This window comes from Callithrix jacchus, chromosome 19, assembly GCF_049354715.1.
Source record: "Callithrix jacchus isolate 240 chromosome 19, calJac240_pri, whole genome shotgun sequence".
NCBI classification, from domain to species: Eukaryota; Metazoa; Chordata; class Mammalia; order Primates; family Cebidae; genus Callithrix; species Callithrix jacchus.
In genome coordinates this window covers 14512448-14536754 of record NC_133520.1, presented here as the reverse complement: position 1 = coordinate 14536754, position 24307 = coordinate 14512448, and the positions used below count along the sequence as shown (strand labels likewise).

Sequence of the window (24307 nt, the reverse complement as noted above, 5' to 3'; positions counted from 1 at the left end):
TTTTGAAATGCAGTTTAGAAAAAACTTAGCTTTATATGATTTTTTCCCCCTTAAGGATGTGAGGTCCTTGGTTTTTCTCAGTTTGTAATGATATATGCCAATTCCCCGTGGCCCAAAGGGTAGCATACAGTATAGGCTGAGATACTTGTTTGTTGTGTGAATCTTATGTGGTTAATAAGCAGGAGTTTTTCTTTGGCATATAAATAATATTGCTTGCTCCTTTAGATTCAGAACAGAGGCCTCCCTAGATAGTAGAATGGAACCAAACATGTATCTGTGCTACTTCATTGCATGTTGCTGCATGATATCTCTTTAATGAGGTGCCCAAATAACCTGTTTTCTCTGTGAAATCTCAGAAGCTAGAATTAATTCCTCCTCTGTGTTCCAGCCCTCTGATTTCTCAGAGCACACTCAATGTCTCTTTGGTATTTAGCACTTCCTATTGTGTATTAAATGATTAGTATCACATCTTTCCCCTCTGGAGGGTGTCTGCCCTGAGGGCAGAGACTCTGTCTTATTTATATTTGCGTTTTTCATAATAACCACACCAGCATGTAGAACATTGTTGGTTTTCTTGATAGACATTTATTGAAGGTAATTTTTCCTACGAAGTCATTCCCATAAAAGAAAACCTTAAGACAGTTTTGCAATGAAAAGTAAACATTTATGCTCTGATTTTTTTTTTCTTGATTTATTAACAAATCAAATGTTTGCAAAGGTGTATTTGGCCATTCAGATGTGATAGGAACTGGGAGGTTTTGTCTTGAGGATCCTATAGATAGGATTTCCCCTTTGAGCTTACTCTTTAATACGCATATGAACAATAAGAAAGTTCAATGAAACTTACTTCTTCAAAGAAAAAATTTATCTTCAGATTTGGGTTTGGCACTGTTGTCTTGACTTCTGTTCATAACATTATTTGATTTAAGGAAAGCCTGCCTTCATTAGGTACTCAGAGGGAAAGTCTGATTGTTTCCCTAGGGGGATACACAAACAGTTCTGCTAGGGACCTTTACAGAGGCAGAAGACATAACTTACTTGAGCATTCGTTTTGGCTATAACCAATTAAATGTGTGTTTTAGGAAATGAAGAAGGAAAATAGCCTCCTTAAGAGTCAATCAGAGCAAATGGCCAGAGAAGTCTGCCACCTGGAGGCAGAACTCAAGAAAGTCAAACAGTGTTTAAATCAGAGCCAGAATTTTGCAGAAGAAATGAAAGGTAAGTAAACTTAGTGTTTTAGAGTTAACTTTCTAAGCTATTATTTCCATGAGAGAGGATGGATGACATTAACATATTAGAGAAACTATGGATTTTTTTCATATATTCCCCTAAAAAGATGTGTGCAGTTGATGTGGAAGAGCTTTCCCTCTTCCATTTAGTTTGCAGAATGAGAGTGGGACGTTTTTTAAATTGGAACATATTGAGTCCCAAATGCCTGGTGCTCAGCACTTTGAAACCAGAGGGTAAATATTTTCCACACAAAGCTAAATTGTCAGTGCTGCTCTCACCCCTGAGTGCTATTCTGTGTCTCAAGTGAGCTTGTTAGATCCAGACAGCTCATCTCCTGACTCATTACCATTTCCCTTATAATGGAAAAACCCTATATTAAATGCATGTTTTCCAGGCACCTAATGACCATTGTTTTTTGATGACTTACTTGACTGATTTTATTTTCTTATTTTAAAGTCAAAGAATTCCGCTTTGCACATCAAATGAATCCACTCTTGGTTTCATATTTGTGTGTTTGTGCTGGATGTGTTCTACATACCCTTATTTTCTCACCTGGGGTGTTTTCAAGTCTAGGATTTCTTTGAACTCTGTCCTGCGGAATGTGTGTCACACTTCTCTGTGACTTTTTTTTTTTTTCTTTTGAGATGGAGCCTAGCTCTGTCACCAGGCTGGAGTGCTGTGGCATGATCTTGACTCACTGCAACCTTTACCTCCTGGGTTCAATCGATTGTCCTGGCTCAGCTTCCCGAGTAGCTGGGACTGTACTATAGCTGGCCTAGAGTTAGAACCTGAACAACGCCATTTTATACAAGACAAAGCTGTTTTTCAGAAATAAGTTGTAACGGCTGCCCCATTTTCCTCACGATAACTGCTGGCCTTGGCTTCTGTAAATAAAACTGCTACCTTGCTCTGCAAAATGCCCACTATCTAAAGCTGCTTACCTTTTCTTATTAGTAACTGCCCGAATTGCTGGCCTTTGCTTACCAGTAATGACCAGAATAAGCAGCCCAAGCTAATTCCATCCTGGCCCCTGTGACTTGTAATAAGTAACTAAAATCTGTGGATTCCACCACTGCCCAGATGATGTGTAAACTAACGCTTATCTTAACTTCTGTAAACCACTCGGGTAACAATCGAAGTGACAACAAGTCCCCTAGGCCTTGGAATGTCCGGAGACCTGCACCTTCCTCTCTGCCCGGGAGGTGATTTACAGAATCCCCTGGCCCTCAGAATGTCTGAATCCCTTCACCCCCACCCCCGCCCCACACCCTCACCCTGGACGTGGTTTGCGGGCATAAAAAACCCTCCTTTCGGGACCACGAGTTGGAGAGACGTGAGTCCTCCATGGTCGCTGGCAATAAAGACCCTGCAATTTGGCATACTTTTGTCTTGGTGCTAATTTTGTACTCGATCAAATACTTCAGGATTACAGGCGCGTGCCACCACGCCCAGCTTATTTTTGTATTTTTAGTAGAGATGGGGTATCACCATGTTGGCCAGTATGGTGTCCATCTTGTGACATCGTGATCCACCGTCCTGGGCCTCCCAAGTGCTGGGATGACAGGTGAGCGCCACAGTGCCTGGCCCTGTTTTCTTTTTAAAACCCCAATCTCCCCAAGACAGCTTTCAGTTTTTCCACAGCAGCAGGTAGCAGTGTCAGCCTTGAGCTCTCTTGAAGGGAATCTGTAAGAAAAGGAACAGTTGGGGCATTTTTCAATGTTGGTCACTCATGTGATTGATTGAGGTGCTCACAGCAAAGTGGGTTAAAGTCCTTGTGGTGCTGTCTACACAAGCCCTCAACTGTCTGTAGGTAGACTGAGATTGGCAGGTTGGAAGTATGTACTTCTTTCCACTTGATGCGATGTCTGAGATTGTGATACATGTTACCTTTATCATCTACTGAGGAGGTTTCTCAACTTTTAACCTCTCCCCAAATACTTGAGCAACTTGAAGCCTCTCATCAGTTTAATGAAAACATGTGGTTATTCCCAACCAGGAGGGGCCAGTGTGTATAGATGAGTCATTGGGTAGAAAACAGAGTAGTAACAGAATTTGAAGAAGCTTGCAGATGACTGTCACATTCATAGACACTGTTGTTTTTGCTCTGAGGGGCTGGGGTGGGGTGATAATGTTCTTCAAGAATATTCACACGTAGGCCTTGAGGATTACTGATATGTGGCATCGTTTCCTCTTTTCTACTGAAGTCTAATCTTTGGATGTTCTGGCTAAATGGTGGAGTACTTATTGACTTTTCTGGGACATCAGGATTATTCTACAATGAAGTGGAATGTTCCCATTTCAGTGCTGTTCTTGTCCCAGTTTTCTCTCTTTGAATAAATATTTGAAAAGATGGTAAAAATACACACATATATGAACATATACAAAGAAAAGAAGAGACAGTTTCAAGTGCTTAGGAAAGTTGTCCCTTGGTATTTTATTCCAAGCTATCGAAGCTACTAGAAAGAAGATGAATAAACATGGTACTATCTTTAAGATAACCATTTTTCTCATTGTTTTTATATAATTATCAAGCGATCCACTTTCTAGGGGGTACCCAGGCAATAATGCCAGTTTTCCCAGGGCCTGAGAAGTTGTTTGTTTGAATTTTTTTTTGTGGTGGGAGGGGTTAGCATTCTTTAGAATAAATATTTATTACAAACATTGACAACTTTTATTTATTTATTTTTAAATAGTGAAGTCCTCTCAGGAAACCATGTTAAGAGATCTTCAAGAAAAGATAAATCAGCAAGAAAACTCCTTGAAGCTTGTTGACTCATTAAAAGCTGAAAATTTGGTCTTGTCAACGAATCTCAAAAACTTTCTCTTTCTTTCTTTTTTTAGGTGGAGTTTCGCTCTTGTTTTCCCCGGCTGGAGTGCAATGGCGGGATCTCGGCTCACCGCAACCTCTGCCTCCTGGGTTCAGGCAATTCTCCTGCCTCAGCCTCCTGAGTAGCCGGGATTAAAGGCACGTGCCACCATGCCCAGCTAATTTTTTGTATTTTTAGTAGAGATGGGGTTTCACCATGTTGACCAGGATGGGCTCGATCTCTTGACCTTGTGATCCACCTGCCTCGGCCTCCCAAAGTGCTGGGATTACAGGCGTGAGCCACCGCACCCGGTGAATCTCAGAAACTTTCAATGTGACTTGGTGAAGGAGATGTAGCCGGGCTTGGAGGAGGGGCTCGTTCCATCCCTGTCATCCTCTTGCCTGCCTGTCAGCCCTAGTCTTAGCAGTTTGGGAGACTGCTCCTTTTGCAAAGCTCTTTTAGAACAGACAGGAGAAACGTCTCTTTTGAATAATGTAGAAGGGAATGTTTCAGCAAACCAGCGCCGTGTAGATGAAGTAGTTTACAACAGTCTGGAGGAGGAGAATCTGACCAAGAAAGAAATCCCTTCGGCCTCAGTGAAGAGTGTTGAAGAGCTTGAGTCCTTCTGCCAGGTGTACCAGCAGTCTCTTGAGAAACTAGAAGAGAAAATGGAAAGTCACGAGATTATGAAAAATAAGGAAATTCAAGAGCTTGAACAGTTACTAAGTTCTGAAAGGCAAGAGCTTGACTGCCTTAGGAAGCAGTATTTGTCAGAAAATGAACAGTGGCAACAGAAGCTGACAAGTGTGACTCTGGAGATGGAGTCCAAGTTGGCAGCAGAAAAGAAACAGACGGAACAGCTGTCACTCAAGCTGGAAGTAGCACGACTCCAGCTACAAGGCCTGGACTTAAGTTCTCGGTCTTTGCTTGGCATCGACACAGAAGATCTAAGTACCTGGGATTTAAATGCTATTTCTCTGTTTACGTGACCAGTAGACACTCAGTAAATGTCTGCCTAATTGAAATGCATATTAAGTCTAAGTTAAAATATTTTGAGGGTTCGGCAGGGTGCGGTGGCTCACGCCTGTAATCTCAGCACTTTGGGAGGCTGAGGTGGTAGGATCACCTGAGTTCAGGAGTTTGAGACCAGCCTGATCAACATGGAGAAACTCTGTCTCTAAAAGTACAAAGAATTAGCTGGGCGTGGTGGTGCATGCCTGTGATCCCAGCTACCTGGGAGGCTGAGGCAGGAGAATCGCTTGAACCTGGGAGGTGTAGGTTGCCGTGAGCTGAGATGGCGCCATTGCACCCCAGCTTGGGTGACAGAGTGAGACTCCGTCTCAAAAAAAAAAAAAAATTTTTTTTTAGGGTTCAAGGAAATAAAATACACCAAAATGTTTTCAAAACAAACCAGAACTTAAGAAAATGAGTAAACAGGCTGGGCGCGGTGGCTCAGGCCTATAATCCCAGCACTTTGGGAGGCCGAGGTGGGTGGATCACGAGGTCAAGAGATCGAGACCATCCTGGTCAACATGGTGAAACCCCGTCTCTACCAAAGATACAAAAAATTAGTTGGGCATGGTGGCGCGTGCCTGTAATCCCAGCTACTCGGGAGGCTGAGGCAGGAGAATTGCCTGAACCCAGGAGGCGGAGGTTGCGGTGAGCCGAGATCCCGCCATTGCACTCCAGCCTGGGTAACAAGAGGAAACTCTGTCTCAAAAAAAAGAAAGAAAGAAAAAAAGAAAAAAAATGAAAATGAGTAAACTTTATTTGAGGAATAAATTTCTATAGTGATTAGATTTACACAGTATTATGTAGGATATTACTAAAGATGTTTTTAAAGTCTGGAGAAAATTATATTATGGAGTCAGAAAGTCTTTAGAATGTGTGTTTCCACCCTTTGTGCATTAATAAAGTATACTTAATTACTTAATTAAAAACTTATGAATGGTAATATGATGTGAATTTTCAATCTTGCACTTTTCAAGCTATTTTGATGTTATAGCATTATTGTCATGAAACGAAATGTAGGAGATTATATGTTGCTAAACAGTTTTCTCTCTAACCATTTACTACGGTGAAAAATGTGATTTGGTATAAGTAATTTAAAAGGATTTTTAAAAACTTGAACACATAATTGTTTAATTGCTTATAACTTTGTTCTTTCTAGTCTGCTAGCTTATTTAATAATGCTATGTAGTGTATGAATGTCACTTGATTCCCTCTGTCTCTGTGAGGCAGAGAAGGCAGGTCATGGTGAGGTGATGGCAGGAATAGGCACAACAGCAGATCCCCAGTTTACAGAGGAGAGGAAAGTGAGGCTCAAATATGTAATTTATCCAATTATGTAGAGTAAGGGCTGGATTTGGGATTAAGTCTTTGGGCTGGGATACTGGTCATGAAACCTCTATGCCTTATTAAAGAGTATCATAAATACTGAAGGTGGAAGCTGAGCTTAACCTCTACTGCCTTATTAAAGAGTATCATAAATACTGAAGGTGGAAGCTGAGCATTTTGTTAGCCTCTTACTTAATAATTACAGAGGAAGATCCTGTCTTAAAAATAAATAAATTATTAATTAATAAAGACCATAAATGCCTTTATATCTGTTCAGGTTGGGTTTTGCCTCTAAATCCTTTTCATAGCTCTTTTTTGATTTGGGAATTCTGAATAAGGATATGAACTTGTACCACTCAGAAGAATTATGAGGACACAATTCTCCCACCGTTCTATTGTCTTTCTATTTGAGCCACAATACAATTTAACATTGTATAGTGAGCTATAATATCATTTGGCCTTCACTTAGTATGGATAAAACAAATACCACGGCAGGTATTGAAACTGCAACAGTGTGATTACAAATTCTCTCACTGAGAATTTTGGACCCACCAAGAATATGTTCCTGGTCTCCCTGCCCAGTAATCCAATGCGATTTCCACTGGATAAATACAGACACAGTGGGCACTTAATAGACATCTCAGGAACTACAGCTTATACTTGTGACTCTAAGAAAGAGAAAAACAAAAACCACATTGTCAATTAGGAGGACTTAGGATACTGAGTAGAGAAGAAGAATGGTTTTTTGCATCTTTAGATTTTTTTTGCGAATCGAATAATTCTTAAATTTATAATATATGAATCTTGTATCTCATTTTTCCATTTGCTTATAAAAAGAAATTCAAGGTTTTAAATGGAATTGCTTTTATTTTGTAGATGGACAATCTAAAAATCTGTAAATCAGTTGAATGAACATGCCCAGGGGAAAATAAAGTTGTTGATGAAATCCTGTAAACAGCTGGAAGAGGAAATGGAGACACTGCAGAAAGAACTGTCTCAACTTGAAGCTGCACAGGGGAGGCAGAAAACAGGTGGGTGTTAACTAGGGCACATCAGCTAGCTAGAACTCTTTTCCAATAGTGAAATAACACACGGTGTGAGTGCATAGGAACTATTTTTAGTGCTGTGTTCTATTACTGAGTGCTGATTTTTCAGCATTAATCCGTTTTCCAATTTCTGAATTTTCCTATATTCTGAGTCATTATAGGACTAGAATGAAGCCTTTTTTGTTTGTTTGTTTTTAAAACAGTGTCTTGCTATATCACCCAGGCTGTGCAGTAGTGCCTTTATGGCTCATTGTAGCCTCGACCTCCTGGGTTCAAGGGATCCTCCCACCTCAGCTTCCCGAATAGCTGGAACTATAAGCAGGTGCCACCAAGCCTGACTAATTTTTGTATTTTTTGTAGAGGCAAAGTTTTGCCATGTTGCCCAGGCTGGTCTTGAATTCATGGTCTCAAGCAGTCTGCCCACCTGGGCCTCCCAAAGTGCTAGGACTACTGGCATGAGCCACCATACTTCGGCTGAATGAAGCCATTTTGAAGTAGAATTATTGCGTCTTCTGTTCGATAAAACATGCAAAAAACTGGTGGCATTTTTTGCTAATGAGCCATTCTAAGAAGAGTTTTTTATGTTGATGTCCAGTTATGTGGTTTCTTTGTCAATAGATTGGCATTGAAGTTGGCTTTGGTAATTTATAAATAGCTGACCCTGGTTGTCCTTGGTTCATTCATATGGGTCAACTAAAGGGAATGGGTGAGGGTGGGAGGTATATATTTAGTTGTGTAGGCAAAATAGAAAAGGAAAGAATGATAACTCTCCTTGTCACTTTTATCCACTTATGTCCCTGGAGCGGCAGGTGCTTACTGTGTGGGTAGATGGCGACAAGCATAATCTGACTGGTTTCTCTGGTTTGTAGCATGGCAGAGTGTGGGTCAGCAGTCTTCCCTGTTGGAAACAGTGCTCAGGGTAGACTAGGGCTTCAGGAGATTTTTCTAACAGATTTAGTATCACCTATGGCAGCTGTAAGTTGACCAAGATTCTCACCTGTATAGTGTTGCCCCAAACCATTGTTCATCAGACCCTCCATTGCCTTCAAATGCTTTCAGAGTGTTTTTAGGATTTGCCTGGTTATTGGTTAGACTCGTGTCTCCCAAAGTCATCTTTACTGACTTCTGTTCATCCACTTATGGTAGACAGAATGGACTGGGGAAAACAAGGGTGTAAAAATGAATTTATTGACTGCATATAACTGGTGCTACAAAAAAATTTAATGAGTTGGCTGAAATATGTGTTTGAGATTTTGGTGGATTTTATTTAAGCTGTCCCAATGAGTGTCATGGGACTAGAATATCTACCTTGATATGATACCTCCCAAACGAGAGTCGTTTGAACTATAAGAACATATACAGATATATCTCCCCCATCTCTTCAAAGAAAGAACAAATCTAAGATTATCTGCTTCACGGTGCCCATTGTTAACTAGAGAAGCATCAAGTTGCACATGATGTGTTGCTTTATTTTGGACACGTACTGTTTTGGATGCTAAGGTTGATGAATTCATGATTGAGATCAAAGAACTGAAAGAAACTCTTGAAGAAAATACCAAGGAGGCAGATGAATACTTGAATAAGTACTGTTCCTTTCTTAGAAGCCATAAAAACTTAGAGGAAGCCAAAGAGATGTTAGAGATACTAGTGGCCCATCTCTGTTCACAGCAATCTAAACAAGATTTCCTTTGCTAGATGCAGCTGTTCCAGGTCCATCTCCAATTCCTTCTGCTACTGAAAAGAGGTTAGCATCTGACCAAAACAAAGCTTCAGGCAAGAGGCAAAGGTCCAGTGGGATATGGGAAAATGGTAGAGGATCAACACCTTCTACTCCAGAGACATTTTCTAAAAAAAGTAAGAAAGCAGTCGTGAGAGGTATTCACCCTGCAGAGGACACGGAAGATACTGAGTTTGAACTAGAGGGACTTTCAGAAGTTGTAAACAAAGGTATGCCTAATTTAAAAACAAAATTATTTGTGTTCTTTGGAAATTCCATGTAATAGTTCACATATAAAAAGGCAAAAGCATTTGCTTTTTACATTATTGTGCAATAATCTCATTGGCGTTCATAAACAATAGTCTGCTTTTAAATGGATGGGGCATATATTTTCCTCAAGGAGTTAATTACTTGTGTCACATTAACAAAAGAGCTGGTAGATTGGAAAAATGACGGAAATCTGTTTAGAATTTGTTATTTGAATGCTGAAAAGAATCATTAAAGCAAGGACACCCTTCAAAGTTTCCTCCGTTTGGTCACGACTGACCTAGCTAGCAGATGAGCTGGAGGGTGTACCTGACTGGAACTACTGACTACACTTCATTTTGTTTTGTTTTTAAACTTGGTTCTCCTTCAAGTCCGGCCCAGGGACTGTGCCAGTCTAGGAACTGTTTGTTACTAGTTCCTGACTGAAAAAAATCTATACAATTAAGTAGGAATTTAGGAATTTTCATAGCAACCTGACATTTTTGCAACATCCAAGCACATAATCATTGTTTTTTCTGTTGATTTCATTCTCATTCTATTATACAAAAATATTATTCCACAGCAGATTGGAAATTCTTCCACCTGCCCCCACCCCCCGCCAACTGCCCCCGAATATCAAAACTGATTCTTCGCCATAGTTGGTTTGAAAAGCATTGTTCTGAGTAACTCAAGCCCAAAAATAGTTAGCTGTCTCTCGCTGGTAATTTTTATATGTAGTTAAAATGTGAAAAACAAAAACGAATGCTGCTTTAGTTAGCCCCGAATGCAGTTCAGGAGTGTCTGTTGATACGCTAACTCTGAGTATCCCTGGGACTGACTTTCTTCTCTGGGTCACGTCACTTCCTTCTATGGAAAGAGATAACAGGAGTGAGTCTGAAATCACCTTTAGGAAGGTCAGTCAAAAATTTCTCCTCCCACCTACATGAGTGCTCGCCTGAAGTAGCTGCTACCATTTGACACTCCCCCTGTAAACAAGCACTTGCCTTTTTTTTTTTTTTAATTTTATTTTTCTATTATACCCTCTTTTTTCCCCCAACCCAATTTTACTATAAGGCCTGCTGGCGTTCTTTAGATCTTAGAAAAATGCACAGTAAAACATCCATGTGGAAGAGAGAAGCAGAAAGGTTTTTTCTTTGTAGTGTTATTTTCCCCTTCTCTCATTGCTGTTTTCTATGTTTCTTGATTCAATTTGGTGACGCCCAGGGCAACTGACCGCCACGGCTAGGACAAAATATTTTTTGGAGTTGGCTTTATCCTTGTTAAAACCACCTGGTGAATATCATTTCCACTGTAGGTAGAACTGGACCGAGCAGTGCTGACAGTTAGCTTGTTTGCGCTTAGGGTTTGCTGACATCCCAACCGGAAAGACCGGCCCATATATCCTGCAGGAAAACAACCATGGCAACTCGGACCGGCCCCCACCTGGCTGCACAGAAGTTAGCACTCTCCCCACTGAGTCTCAGCAAAGAAAATCTTGCAGAGTCCCCCAAACCAACAGCTGGTGGCAGCAGATCACAAAAGGCCAAACTACTGTCAACATTCATCTACTGTTTGATATTAACAGGGTGAGGATTAGACACTGCACTCCCTAATTCAGGCACCCTTTCAAAAAGTCTGATCTTCTTGGCGTGGTGTAAGTCAGTAGTGAGCAAGTGAGAGGGTGAGCATGGTAGTATCAGGGTACATGATCTTATCCTTGACTCAACAGGCCACTTATGTGTAGTCTGGAAAATGGCATTGTTAATCAAACTCAGTGGATTTTTAAGAAAGTTTCAGGCATTACTGATGAAGGATCTGAAGAGGTAATTTCCCTTTTTGCCACCGGTATTAGTCATAGTTTGTTTCAAACTTTCACTTACCTGCCCCCAGCTGCTAATTCTTTGTTTTTATTAATCCTTTACTTTCTTAAAAAAAAAAAAAAAAGCACATATTTCAGTAGATAAATTTAAGAAAAGGAATTCTGTTTATGGATTTCTCTCTTTTGCTTGTTGAGGATATGACAGAATCTTAGTGACCTCTGTGTACCTTACAATATCCCAGAAAATGTTCTGTAGAACATATAGAATATTTGCTTAACAGATCTTCATTCCGGTTACTTTTAATTTTTTTTCCAAGATGGGGTTTCACCATGATGGCCAGGCTGGTCTTGAACTCCTGACCTCAGGTGATCCATCCACCTCGGCCTCCCAAAGTGCTAGGATTACAGGCGTGAGCCACCGCGCCCGGCCTATCCCGGTTATTATGGTCCATACCAGCTGCTACCATTTAAGTACGCGAAGTATATGCATTTTATTTATCTTTCTCATTTTATTGAACTCTCACAGTTATGTAAAAGAGTGAAGAACATGAGACTTACAAAGATTTAATCTCCCCTTGTGAACCCTTATTTTCTCTTGACTCCACAGTCTTGATCTTTCTATGATACTAGTGTTTCTTAGACTAGAGTCTAGGGGAATATTTTTGGAAGTTGCTGGAATAGCTTCAAAGGGTTTGAACAGTCTGTGATTTTACCTTGATTGCTCACTTGTCAGAGTTTGATCAAGTATGCGAGCTGATAACCTTGAACCAGAAAACAAAGCTTTGAAAGTGTCATAACCCCTATTTGTGTAATGTGATAATTCACAAGTGAGCAAGCACGTTCTTAGGATTTTGGATTCTAAATATGAACATATTGGTGGTTATACATGGGAGATCTAAAGAGCATAATATATTTAGATTTCTTAATCTAAATGTCACAACAACAGAGTGGCAAATTTGTTTTTGTTGATGCATAAAAGCTATAAGCATTAAGGAATTATCTTAGTAATAAGTTTGTCATAATGCTCATTATAATACAGATTTTATTAATTCAAGTATGAAGAAGAAGGATCTGAGATTTTCTTTCACTCATTAAAATGGACCCATTCGTTACTCCTATTATAAATATTCTACCATTTTGTGCAAATTGTCCTCCCCTACCCCACCAAATTCTCTCTCTCACTCACATTTGGATTTAACTTTTACATGCTGCCAGCAACAAAATATTGAAGTATATACTGGAGAATATATATTTAATATATTGAATATACTGATTTTCCAGTGAACATAAGAACAGCTTCTCTTTTAAGCAACTAGTGCCCCTAAAGAGTGGGGCTACCAAGCTTGTCCAAAGCTATCAACTACAAGATATCCACTGGATACTAAATACAGAAGGAGTCAGGTTTAGGGTCCTGATATGGGCTGTGCCATTTTCTTAGAAGGGTGACTGGGGGCCACCCTTTGGGAAAAACTAACATCCATTCCTGTTTGTCTCACCCTTATGGAGATCAAATGAAGTGTTTGTCTGATTCTCTTAGAACAGAAAACCATGACATAAGCTAGTACTCTGTGCCTCCACTGTCTTTAGGAAGCTCTCTTTATTGTAATCTTTTGCTTAAATATCTGTCTTCTGATTTGCAATCTGAGTTCTGTAAGGTTACTGATTATATCTATAGTTTATGTCTAAGGTAGTGTCTGACATTCAACAAATATTCATTAAATGAATGAACTGATTATATCTATAGTTTATGTCTAAGGTAGTATCTGACATTCAACAAATATTCATTAAATGAATGAACTGTGAATGTCCTGAAGTGATTGCATTAATAGATGTTTATTAAGGCAGGCTAGGAAATGTCTTATTAAATAATCATGAGTCATTTTTTTGCTGTTATGAAGAACTGATGGTAAAAGCAGTTTGCATGTGGTGTTCAGACTTACTATCTAGGAAAAAGCTTTGCACGCTAGGGGGCCTGCTCTCCTCACTGCTGTTGAATCTGCTGAGTATGGAATAGTAACCATGGTTTCCTGCAGATTGTGTTCAGTGCATTAGCTACATGCCGTTCAGTAGGTACCAGCAGTTATGAATTGCTAAGCAATTTTGTGCACCTGCAAATGTGGAGGGGGTCCTTTTGAGAGCAGTAGTAGGAGACTTCATGATTAGATTCAAACTCTTCGAAAGCTAGCCTAGTAATCTTTAATTTAATTCAGCTTCTTCTAAGTTGCCCTGTAAAATGCCTGCCTCATCTGTTAAGCATATTTTATCACTTAGTTTTAAAAATCTAGAGCAAGGTCTTATTTCCCAAAACAGTTGCTTAGAAACTCAGGATTGTGAGTTCTCCTTTGAGGTGACTGGCTAAGTTATGAGAGAGACAGTTTCCTAGGTCATTTAGCAAGACCCTTTAGTGACATCTGACAAGTTTAGAAGGGAAAAAATGGGCAAAATGCACATTAGGTGAGGATCATTCTGGATTATGTCACTGGGACGGATAAGCTTAGGAACTTCTGTTTTGTTGGGAATAAGGGAGACAGCGGTTGTAGACCTGATCTCCTGAACCTGGGCTTTGTGATCAGTTCCAGAGGACTGGCCAGTAAGCTGTAGAGCCCATCATGGATGGTGGCGTTGGTTGTCTGGGGGTCTTGCATTTTTTCCTACTTTTGAGGTTCATTTTCACTGAACTATCTGCATATTTGCCCTATCCCTATTACAACTGAAGAATCAGTTATGAGACAATTAGGGTATGCATGTACTATTTTTCCCCTGTGTTATTCTAGGAGGATGTACTATCTTAATAGATTAAATACTTGGTGAATTTGACTTTGTCTGGTTATAGACCATTCTGAAGCTAACTAACTAAAAGATAATCCACAGTTTAAATTCTGATCACAACTATAGTGTCCTCAATTCAGTATCTGAAATTGAGTCTAGAGGGGAGAAGCCAAAAAAAGTGGACGTTAGCCATTTGATTGGGATAGTCTTACAGGTTCAAATTTTCTATTTCCTGTAGGGTATCTGTCTCTTTCTCTCTTTTTAAATGGCAAACCTAAAGATTGTTTCTTGTACATCTGGTGGGTTCCAGGGAAACCTTGTCTTTGGAATCACTATTTCTCTGGAAAAAAAAAAAGTACCAGCAAAACTCTGTTTTATTTTTTTCCTTTAACTTTCCATGGATGGTAATTTTCCATTAAGTCTTGATCTTCCAAGGCTGCGTCTTTTCAGTGTCCTGGACATACCCCAAGGGAAAAGTGAGCTTTCCTGGGATTTGATCTGTTGGCCAGATTTGCTATGTTTCATGTAATGAAAAGTATTTAACTGTCTTTTTCAAACCACATGCTTCCTATGGAAAGAATACAAATGAGAAAATAATTTCCATTCCCTTTCTTCCTGCATCAGAAGGAGATCCAGGGAGTGTCTGTCACGTAGTGACTTCTCGGTGCCTGTGCTGGACACAGATCCTTGTGTCCATTATGCAAGAGGCCCTTCTCCTTTCTCTCTGAAAGATCTTCCTACTTGAATCTTCCACTCTTGCCTTTAACTTTGGCTAGGTGAAGCTTTCCTAAACTTCATTTTTCTTGCTCTTTTTTGACCCCATATATATTTTTTTTACTATATTAAGTACATTTTTAAAAAAAATCTTGCTCTGTCACCCAGGCTGAGTGCAGTGGCAAATCATGGCTCACTGCAGACTCAAACAACGGGGCTCAAGTGATCCTCCTGCCTCAGCCTCCTGAGTAGCTGGGACTATAGGTGTGAGCCACTAAGCCTGGCCCAGTTTTAAAATATCTTCACTTATCAGTTACCTTACTCTCTCATCTACTTAAAGTCTTACATTTTCTGAGATACGTCTTTCTTTTAAAAGGCAGGATGTTTGAGAGGAGATTTATTCTTTCTGGACTTTATTGTTAGATAGCTGCCCTTCTGCTACAGTCCAAATTCAATATGGAAATAACCAACCATAAAGGGAAAATGATTAAAATACCCTGAATAGTTCCGTGGTCATTTTAAAATTTTCCACGCTGTGGAGGTAGTATTACTCATTTGGGTTATACTTGTTTTAAACAACAGCAACGGCTAGTTAGGACAATGGAGGCAGGTTTCTTCACTTAGGAATTCACTGGACATGTACCATGTGGTCAAGCATGCTGTGGGCACCAGGGATACATAGGTATATACGTAGTCTTTGCCATCAGAGGTGCCAAGGGAGGATTGATAACTTGTTAGAGGTTGCACCTGATATCCTAACTTCTCTGTTAGGTGGGGCCTGTTTTCAGGGAAGAGGAAATACCACAGTTATGTATAACTCATAGAGAAGAAGAATTTAACTTAAAACTTAGTGAGATAGTACTTTATTTTTCATATTGTAGAAATGTGAGTGTGACTGAAACCTCTAACAAAGATGTTTGTGTTACAGGTCAAAGCTGCTCAGCAGAGCCCAGTGGATTCAGGCAATCCTCCGAGAACCCACCACGAAATCTCTCTTGGTCAATAAACTTCCTGAGAGAAGTCCGGCTGACAGCCCCAGAGAGGGCCTGAGGGCCAAGCGAGGCCGACTCACCCCCAGCCCCAAAGCTGGCGTGGTGCCCAAGGGCAGTGAGAACTGTAAGGTCCAGTGAAGACACCTTGTGTCAGTACCCCTGGGAGGTGACAGTCATTGAATAGATAAGGCTCTGCCTACAGGACTTTTCTTTAGCCAGGGAGCACTTTATCAGTGAGGAGAAAACAATTTCTTAGGAGTCTTAAATATATTGTACCTTTTACCCATGTGTAGGTATTGAACAAGTTTAGAAGGAGTGATCACCTATTAGGATTAACATTCCTCTCCTGTAATATAAATAGTATAAAACTATGTATATAAAGCTTTTTAGTAATACGTTATAAATAAAATGATAAGCACTGTATCATCTCTTGTTTGTATGTGGATTTGACACTAAAAAATGCAAAACACAGTTTATACTTTCAATTAACAGCTCTAGGAAAATGCAGACTTTTGCTTAATGATACTCTTCTATTGGTAGTATTAGGCATGGAATAGTTTTGGATGGAGAATTTCTTCGAGGTGAGTAAAGTGAAGGAAAAGAATGTTATATGTTTTTAAGGAAAACATGCACACATATACATGCAGGAGTGTTTATTTTTCTCTTCCAGTCTGTTTTAGACATCTTTGCTTATGTAACCTGTATATATGTGTGCGTGGGTATATGCTTACTTCCAATTAGGGTTGCAGGCTTCCTAGAGGTGTGCTATACTCTGTGTTTGTCATTGTGTTTTTTCTTTTTTAAGACCACTTTTTCTTTTTTTTGAGACAGAGTTTCACTTTTGTTACCCAGGCTGGAGTGCAATGGCATGATCTCAGCTCACTGCAACCTCCGCCTCCTGGGTTCAGGCAATTCTCCTGCCTCAGCCTCCTGAGTAGCTGGGATTACAGACACGCGCCACCATGCCCAGCTAATTTTTTGTATTTTTAGTAGAGACGGGGTTTCACCATGTTGACCAGGATGGTCTCGATCTCTTGACCTCGTGATCCACCTGCCTCGGCCTCCCAAAGTGCTAGGATTACAGGCGTGAGCCTGTATGTCTTATGTGCCCGGCCATAAGATCAATTTTTTACAGTTATTTGGTATGCATTTTCATACCTGGTGATGTATTAACATATAGCCTTTGTTTTCTAGTAACAGAATCACCTTCATTTTCTGTAAGAATGATTCCTAAGTGTAAGGTATTATGAATATTGGTACTGTTTCTTGCTAACTGCAACAGCCTCTTATAAAAGTAAAAATGTTTGAACAAATGATACAGATCTTTAAACAAAAGATCTTAGCATACTGAGTTGTATTGAAAGACACAATTTGGAATATGGGTCATAAGGAGTATATGGGAATATAATACGTCCAGCCCAGTGCCTCCTACATTTGTGTCTCCATTAAACCACATCATCGAGGATACAGGTATGTGGTATTTCCCAGCTCACTTATTGATGATAATATAGTTTTGAAAACATGCAGGCATTATGAGCCTTGTCAGAAGCAGAAAGATTTGAACAAGTTCTAAACGTTCTTGAATCAGGGTAAAAAAGTTTCCTAGGACATGTGCTAGAAAAAGATCATGGCTTTTAGTCCAGATTGATACATAAACCTCAATAAGCACCTTCATTTATATTTAAAAGTTGCCCTTTGCAAGGTGACCTCTGTTGTTGGATAATGCTTCAATAACATTAAGCTACTTAGTATTCATCAACTGAAAGTGATATCCTGAGTTTCCTCTTCTTTCTGCAGTTGCTTGGGCTTGAGGTCTGGTGCAATATCCTTACCATAAATCATCCCGGGGCTGCCATGTGTTCAAGGGCATGACCCCGAGCAGACTTTGTTGGGATCAAGCCATCAGCTTTGTTGGCTGTCTCCAGCGATTGGAAGATTCCACTCAGGAGGCTTTGCTGGGTAGTGTCATGGGTCCTTGAAAGCATCTTCATCTTTTCCTAGGTGTGCTGTAGCTACTGCTCTTGTTACTTGGATACTTCCATTTTTATAATTATAGAGAGTTGTTCCAAATCTTGTAAGTGGACAACCAGGGCATTATTCTTTTCCTCAAGCTAACAACACTTGTTCTGCTGTGAGCTGAGCTGCATATGGAGTGAAAAGTAAACATGCTACCATTCCAACTCACAAGTACCTTATAAACCAGTTGAGTCATTAGTAAGATTCCCACTGACAAATCATATGGGAAAGCGAATCAAGTCCAGATACCTGGGAATCAGATTCTCTTCTGTACAATGAGGGGCTGGGTTGAGATGATTCTTTTACCGTGAATATCGTATAAGAACTGAAATGGACCTTTGGGTTATTGGGAATTGTTGGCAGTCTAAGGAGACTGCATCTTCAAAAAGAAAGAAAGAAAAATCAAAATGTAAATGTAGCCTGATTTCTTGAGACACTCCTCCCCTCACCCTCTCACTTGCCTTCTTTGAGATTTGTGATTTTTCTCATTTGATCCCAGTTTGTTTATTTTGTTGGAATTAGTAAATTTTCACAGATTTGTTTGCACCTAGAAAGAAGCTGAGGGTACTTCTTCCTAGGGGCCCCTAACTCAAGGAGGGGAGAGCTCTTCCACTTTCCAACTGGTTTGAGTCTGCAAAAGTTCCTAACTTCTCTTAGCATGGCTCACCACCAGTTGATTTTAGAATTTCCAAGTTCTTCCAGAATCCTGCAGGCTATGGACAATATGTCATGGAAGAAATTTAAATAGTAAATAAATGGATCAGTTCTTGTAAGCCACAGGTCTATTGCACCACAGTCTGAAGTTAGCATGTTTTTCATATTTCTCTTCTGTAGTTAAGGAGGGGGATACAATTATTTCTTGAAGAGGACAGTAAGTACCTAAAATTGTTAACTACCACTTGGTAGTTGACAGTTATATGCTCTCCTGCTTCTATTCATATAAGCTGCCTTCTCTTTGAAGGGAAAGGAGTTTGATATTAATTCACTGACTGTGGAGAGAACACAGCCTTAAGTGCCTCAGAAGGGCCTGGCTATTCTCATTTGAAAAGTCTGAGGACCTGAAGCTGGCATTCTACCCCTAGGACCAGCTATGTATCTAATGCCACTACTCACTTTAGCTTTGGCTCAACTACTTAAAATACTGGATGGAAAGTCATACACATTTTACAAGGTATTTTCATGTGTGCAGAAACTTTCACCTTTGTGAGGTAAGAGGTCAAACTTCTCACTCATAGGTCTGGGGAGATCTTGCTTAATAATAATTGTGTCTCCCAACAACCTTGCAAAATGATTATCCTCATCAAACAAGATAAAATAGGCTCAGAGTATTTGGCCTAGGAAGTAGCAGAGTTGTGTCGACCTCAGCTTTGCAAATACAAAGCCCATTCTCTCTCTTCTTTGTCCTGCTGCTTCTCTGGAAGCAGACTTTTCCAAAATAATTCTGGTAGTATAGGTTTTCAGATGATATTAGGTAGCTTTTCCACTTTCTATGTGCAATGGCAATGAAAATATCTAGGATGTCTGCATCTGATTTGTGTTACCTTATATTTAATTTCAAAATATAAGATGGGACTAGGTATATGTTTTAATTCCTAAAAGTTGTCTACTAACTTAATGCACAAACATTATTTATGTAAAGGTAAATCCTTTCAAAGAGTCTTTTTTGCAATTCAACAAGGAAAAGAACTCCATTAAAAAGTGGGCATGAACAGACACTTCTCAAAACAAAATATAAAAGTGACCAACAAACAAAAAATGCTCAAGGTCACTAATCATCAGAGAAATGCAAATCAAAACCACAATGTGGCACCGTCTCACACCAGTCAGAATGGCCATTATAAAACATCAAAAATTAACATGCTGGCAAGGTTGTGGTGAAAAGGGAACGCCTATACAGTGTTGGTGGGAATACAAATTAATTCAGCCACTGTGGAAAATAGTTTGGAGATTTCTCAAAGAACTTAAAATAGAACTACCATTCTACCCAGCAATCCTATAACTGGGTATATACACAAAGGCAAATAAATCATACTTCCAAAAAGACACATGCACTCCTATGTTCATTGCAGCACTATTCATAAAGCAAAGACATGGAATCAGCCTAGGACCCATCAACGGTGACTGGATAGAGAAAATGTGCCATGGTTTATGGCATCATAGTATTCCATAGCATATACCTATGGAATATATGCCATGGAATACTATGATGCCATAAATAAAAATGAAATCATATACTTCGCAGCAACATGGATACAACTGGAGACCATTTTCCTAAGCAAATTAACTCAGGAAGCCAAATACCACATGTTCTCACTTTTAAGTCGGAGCTAAATATTGGGTACACATGGACATAAAGAAGGGAGCAATAGACACTAAGGATGGGGGAAGGAGGAAGGGTGGACCAAGAGTTGAAACACTATTGGGTACTATGCTCACTACTTCGATGACAAGATCATACCCCAAACCTCAGCATCATGAGATCTACCCTTGTAACAAACCTGCACATATACTGCCTGTATCTAAAAAGTGGAAGTTATATATATTAAAAAAAAAGTCTGGTTTGGAAAACCAAATACAAAATACTTCAAATACAATCATTTAATATAATATAGACATTAAAAGTGAAAGGTGTCAAATGCCCTGGGGTCCCATGTGACCTTGGTCAAATTATTTAATTCTCTGTGCCTCAGTTTCTTTTCTTTCCTTTTTTTTTTTTTTGCGACAGAGCCTTGCTCTGTCACCCAGGCTGGAGTGCAGTGTTGCAATCTTGGCTCACTGCAACCTGCACCTCCTGGGTTCAAGCGATTCTCCTGCCTCAGCGTCCAGAGTAGCTGGGACTACAGGAGTGCACCATGTTGGCCAGGCTAGTCTCACACACCTGGCCTCAGTTGATCCGCCTGTCTTTGCCTCCCAAGTGCTGGGATTACAGGCGTGAGCCACCATGCCCAGCTTTAGTTTCTTCATAGTTAAAACTGGATATAAATGATAATACCTCTTGGAGTTGTCATGATTAATTTGTTAATACTTTACACTCACGATTTTACACTCACAAGAATGTTGATTATTCTCTATACAGAAAATTACACATAATTTTTTTTCAGATCAAGTTCTCATCTGAAATTTTTATTAATGTCAATACTATAATGCTTATTTTGCAAATGAGTTTAATCACTAGATTTGCACATATCATTCAATTACTGATCTTGCAAATGAGCCATTCACAGGTTTTTAGTTTTTGTTTGCTTGGCTCATTAAAAATATCTAAAGAAAACAATCACTACAATTTTATTTACAAATGGGTTGTGCTCCTGACGTACAAATATAAATTAGTTGTTTGGAACTCAGAATACATTTCCTTGTAGAAACAACATTGTAAGTTGTGCCTAAGTTTAAGCCCAGGTAGCCAAGTTGGCTCTTACTATGTTAAAATGAGAATTGCGTTTGTTTCAGCCATATGGAACCTTCATCGATAGCATTGTTTCTTTGGAGAAGTGTATTTTAAGAAATGAAGTTACCATAAACTCAATTTTTTACCCCTTAACTATCTTTCCAATGTATCCCACCCTTCCTTTCTATTTTGTGGTACTGGACAGGAATGGTTTAGCAGTCTCAGGTTGGAGAAATGGAGATGTAGATTCCTGTCCACCACATTTCTAGAACAGCAGCAGCTCCCAGTCTGAAAGGGAAAGTGATAGTTTTTATGTTGGATCTAATGCTGCAGGCAATTCCAGTTTTATTTGATGTTGGTGTATTTGTGTGTGTAAATTTAACTGGTTTGTTAAACTACTTAACGTTTGATGTTTTAGAAAATTTCAAGGAAATACATATCCCCAAGCTTTGTACACTTTCGTTGACTTGCAGGTTGACTTCTAGCCCCCAAATTCCCACCAGCCACTGTCCCCTCAATTCAAAGATGGTGGCAGATGAATAAGGTTACTATATTTCGTGATTTCACCTTTTCTAGGATGTCTTGAGGATGACCAGAGAATAATGTATAAAAATACCCTATTTGCTAAACCAAATGCTTGACATTTCAAACACTTTATCTCATTTGATATTTAATAATCCTGTCAAGAGGGTCCTAATTCAAGAAGGGACCCAATGAGGTTATTAAGTTTGTGTCAAAACAAGACTGAGGGCTCTAGTCTCGGACTGCAGCGCAAAGTCATATGTCACCGTACACCTTCCCAGCAGAGAGTAAAGGGATTCAGTGAGGAAAACTACCAGCCTAGCAGGTTCTTTCCAGAACCCAATTCTGAGCTCAACAGGGGAAGTTTCCTTCTATTAGGGCTTAGGTCGACTCCACGCCTAAGGAAAAATTTGCTTTATTTAACCTTTTGATTTGGCATCTGGATTCCTAGCAAAAATTCCACTATTGTAATAATAAGAAATTTAACTTCTCCTACTTTTGCTGTCTCCAACACTGCTTTTGCAAGAGTGTGGAAAAATGAGCAGCTTTCTATAGTTACAGACTTTCTAGCGAAACATTGGGATATTTCTGAGTTTTAAATGTGAACAGATCCTCTTGGTGTTGAAATCCCAGCTGTGTTATCTAACAGAGCATTTGCTGGCCGGGTGCCCACTCCCTCCTGCTAGACCTTGACTCCTTGGGCAGTTCACATGAGGGTGTTATTTGTCCTGGATACCATCTGTTTGTTGTTTTAACGGTCATCTTCTTGGAATTAGACCAGCAGAGGGTTATAAGGGTGCCCTGTGTTCACCCACAATGCTTTGTTCCCTCTGTACTATTAATGCACAGCCTACATTGTATGCCTACACAGAAGCATGGCGGTCATTTTCCTTGGAACTATATACAGGTTGGGAAGGAAAGAAGTGCCAATGCCCTGGTTTGTAAACAGGTGTAGTGAGTGTGGAGACAGTTTTCCTTCCAAAAAAGCCAAGCCTTGACCATATCCATCAGAGGCTCGATCGATATGGAAACAGCAGATGTTCATGGATTCAGATATAACCTATTTTAATGGTAGGACAAACAAATGGAGGATACCCATCATTCCTAGAATTTAAAACAAATTCTTATTGAGATTTACTGCAAATTCCACCCACCTATCTGTTCATTGAAAATCTGAATCCCAAGTTACATCCTAAATCTTGTTCCAACATGTCTAACCAAATTAGATTATTTCCCCCTTGAGATTGTCATAAACTCATTTAGGAAGAGAATATGTTGGTTTGAAAGTGTCTCATACTGATTTCCCAAATCTGGTATAAATTGCAGTCAATGAAGAGATGTTTTTTAAACCAAGTTCAACCACTTGTAAATCGTCCCCAGACAGAAATTTTTTGTCGTTGTGGCAGAGATGGTGACTGCCTATTCAACAGTCACTTCTGCTTTCTTTCTTGTCAATAGAACCCCACTTTTGTTCAGATGTTGGCCAGCAGTTTGCTCAGGTAATATGGACACATCCCCAGGAAAGGATAATTAGCACAAGCCAATTATGGTGATCCCATTGTCTTTTGCCAGTGATTGGCTATGATAACTACCCTACAGTGACTAATTTTGAGACTAGAAATGAGGCATACCCAAGACGCTGAGGATGCTAGGTCAGAAAGATGGGAAGAGACTGGGTTCTTGATAACTTTGCTAAGCTTCTGAACAAACCTTGGACTTGTCATGTCAGAAAATGAAAAAATGTTTCCTAGAACAACTTCCAGTAGGAAATTCTGTTAACACCCACAAACCTCCTGACCCAACTGCAAATCCTATTTTCAGAATTTCTGTTAGTCAACATCTACTCTCTTTACCATTTCTTTGGGTTTGGACTGTTACTGAACAAAAGAGCACTTGAAAACCCAGCTGCTTAATGATCTTAATTTCTCCAAGTCTGTCATGAAAAGCAATTCTACTTAGATCAGTACAAGGCACCTCTCTGAAACCTAATTTTAGTCTCTGAAATGGACTGAGTTATACCGGGGGGTACATGAAAAAGTAAACACTTTTCCAATGACTCTTGATTCAAATCTTTAAAGTGATTCATTATCTGCCTATTGTGATTTTCCTAAATATCACATCACTTAAATTATAATCACCAAAAATCCAGAATCAAATATAAATGTCCATACTTCTATTATAACAATATGGTTTAATTATCTAGGCTTTTCTTATCACTTTGAAGATGAAGAAATTGAGATCCAAAGTGGGAAATCGCTTTTTCTGCCCCCAAACCATGTCCTAAGATATGCCAGCTGCCCAGAATGATGCTTTTTAAGAAATAGAACATATGGCCAGTCAGTGTGAATACTTATTTGCACATTTTCTTTTCTAGAAATGATCATTCATGGCATTTGGAAGAACTAATAAGTTTTGATGGCATTAAGAAAATTGGATCTTGAATTCCATGCAGGTGGAATAGCTCTCTACTCTGCCCTGCCTTAAAGACCAGGGGATATACCAGTTCCTACTAGTAGAAAAACCATGATCAGATTGCCAGCTCAGATAGATATATGTGTGCATATGTTAATGGAATAGTCATGAAGACTGACACATGAAGCATGAATGCCCAGTGTTTATAGTGGCAGCATCACAGAACCTTTCCTTCCTTCTCCAGGCTCTTCCCCAAGCCAAAGCCCATGCTCACAGCCAGCCTCTTTATGCA

The 24307-nt window shown here is 39.6% G+C and overlaps 1 protein-coding gene and 1 long non-coding RNA gene across 10 annotated transcripts in view; one reads left to right on the top strand and one right to left on the bottom strand.

Annotated features, from left to right (window-relative positions):
• The window catches only part of CENPF (centromere protein F), a 46773-nt gene extending 30673 nt beyond the window's left edge, over positions 1–16100 (top strand). For 8 of the 9 annotated variants that reach the window (XM_078356393.1, XM_078356392.1, XM_078356398.1 and 5 more), the window contains 4 exons: positions 1083–1218; positions 7251–7405; positions 9116–9367; positions 10746–12141. In XM_078356393.1, the coding sequence (XP_078212519.1) occupies positions 7315–7405; positions 9116–9367; positions 10746–10996 (594 nt within the window). In that variant the 5' untranslated portion in view covers positions 1083–1218; positions 7251–7314 and the 3' untranslated portion in view covers positions 10997–12141. Of the gene's footprint in view, positions 1–1082; positions 1219–7250; positions 7406–9115; positions 9368–10745; positions 12142–15613 lie in introns of those variants that run through there. The other variant, XM_078356400.1, reaches the window with a different exon arrangement.
• The window catches only part of LOC118149445 (uncharacterized), a 90878-nt gene continuing 67782 nt past the window's right edge, over positions 1212–24307 (bottom strand). The window contains exon 5 of the long non-coding RNA XR_004736859.3: positions 1212–4693. This is a non-coding gene — a long non-coding RNA (uncharacterized LOC118149445). The remainder of the gene's footprint in view (positions 4694–24307) is intronic.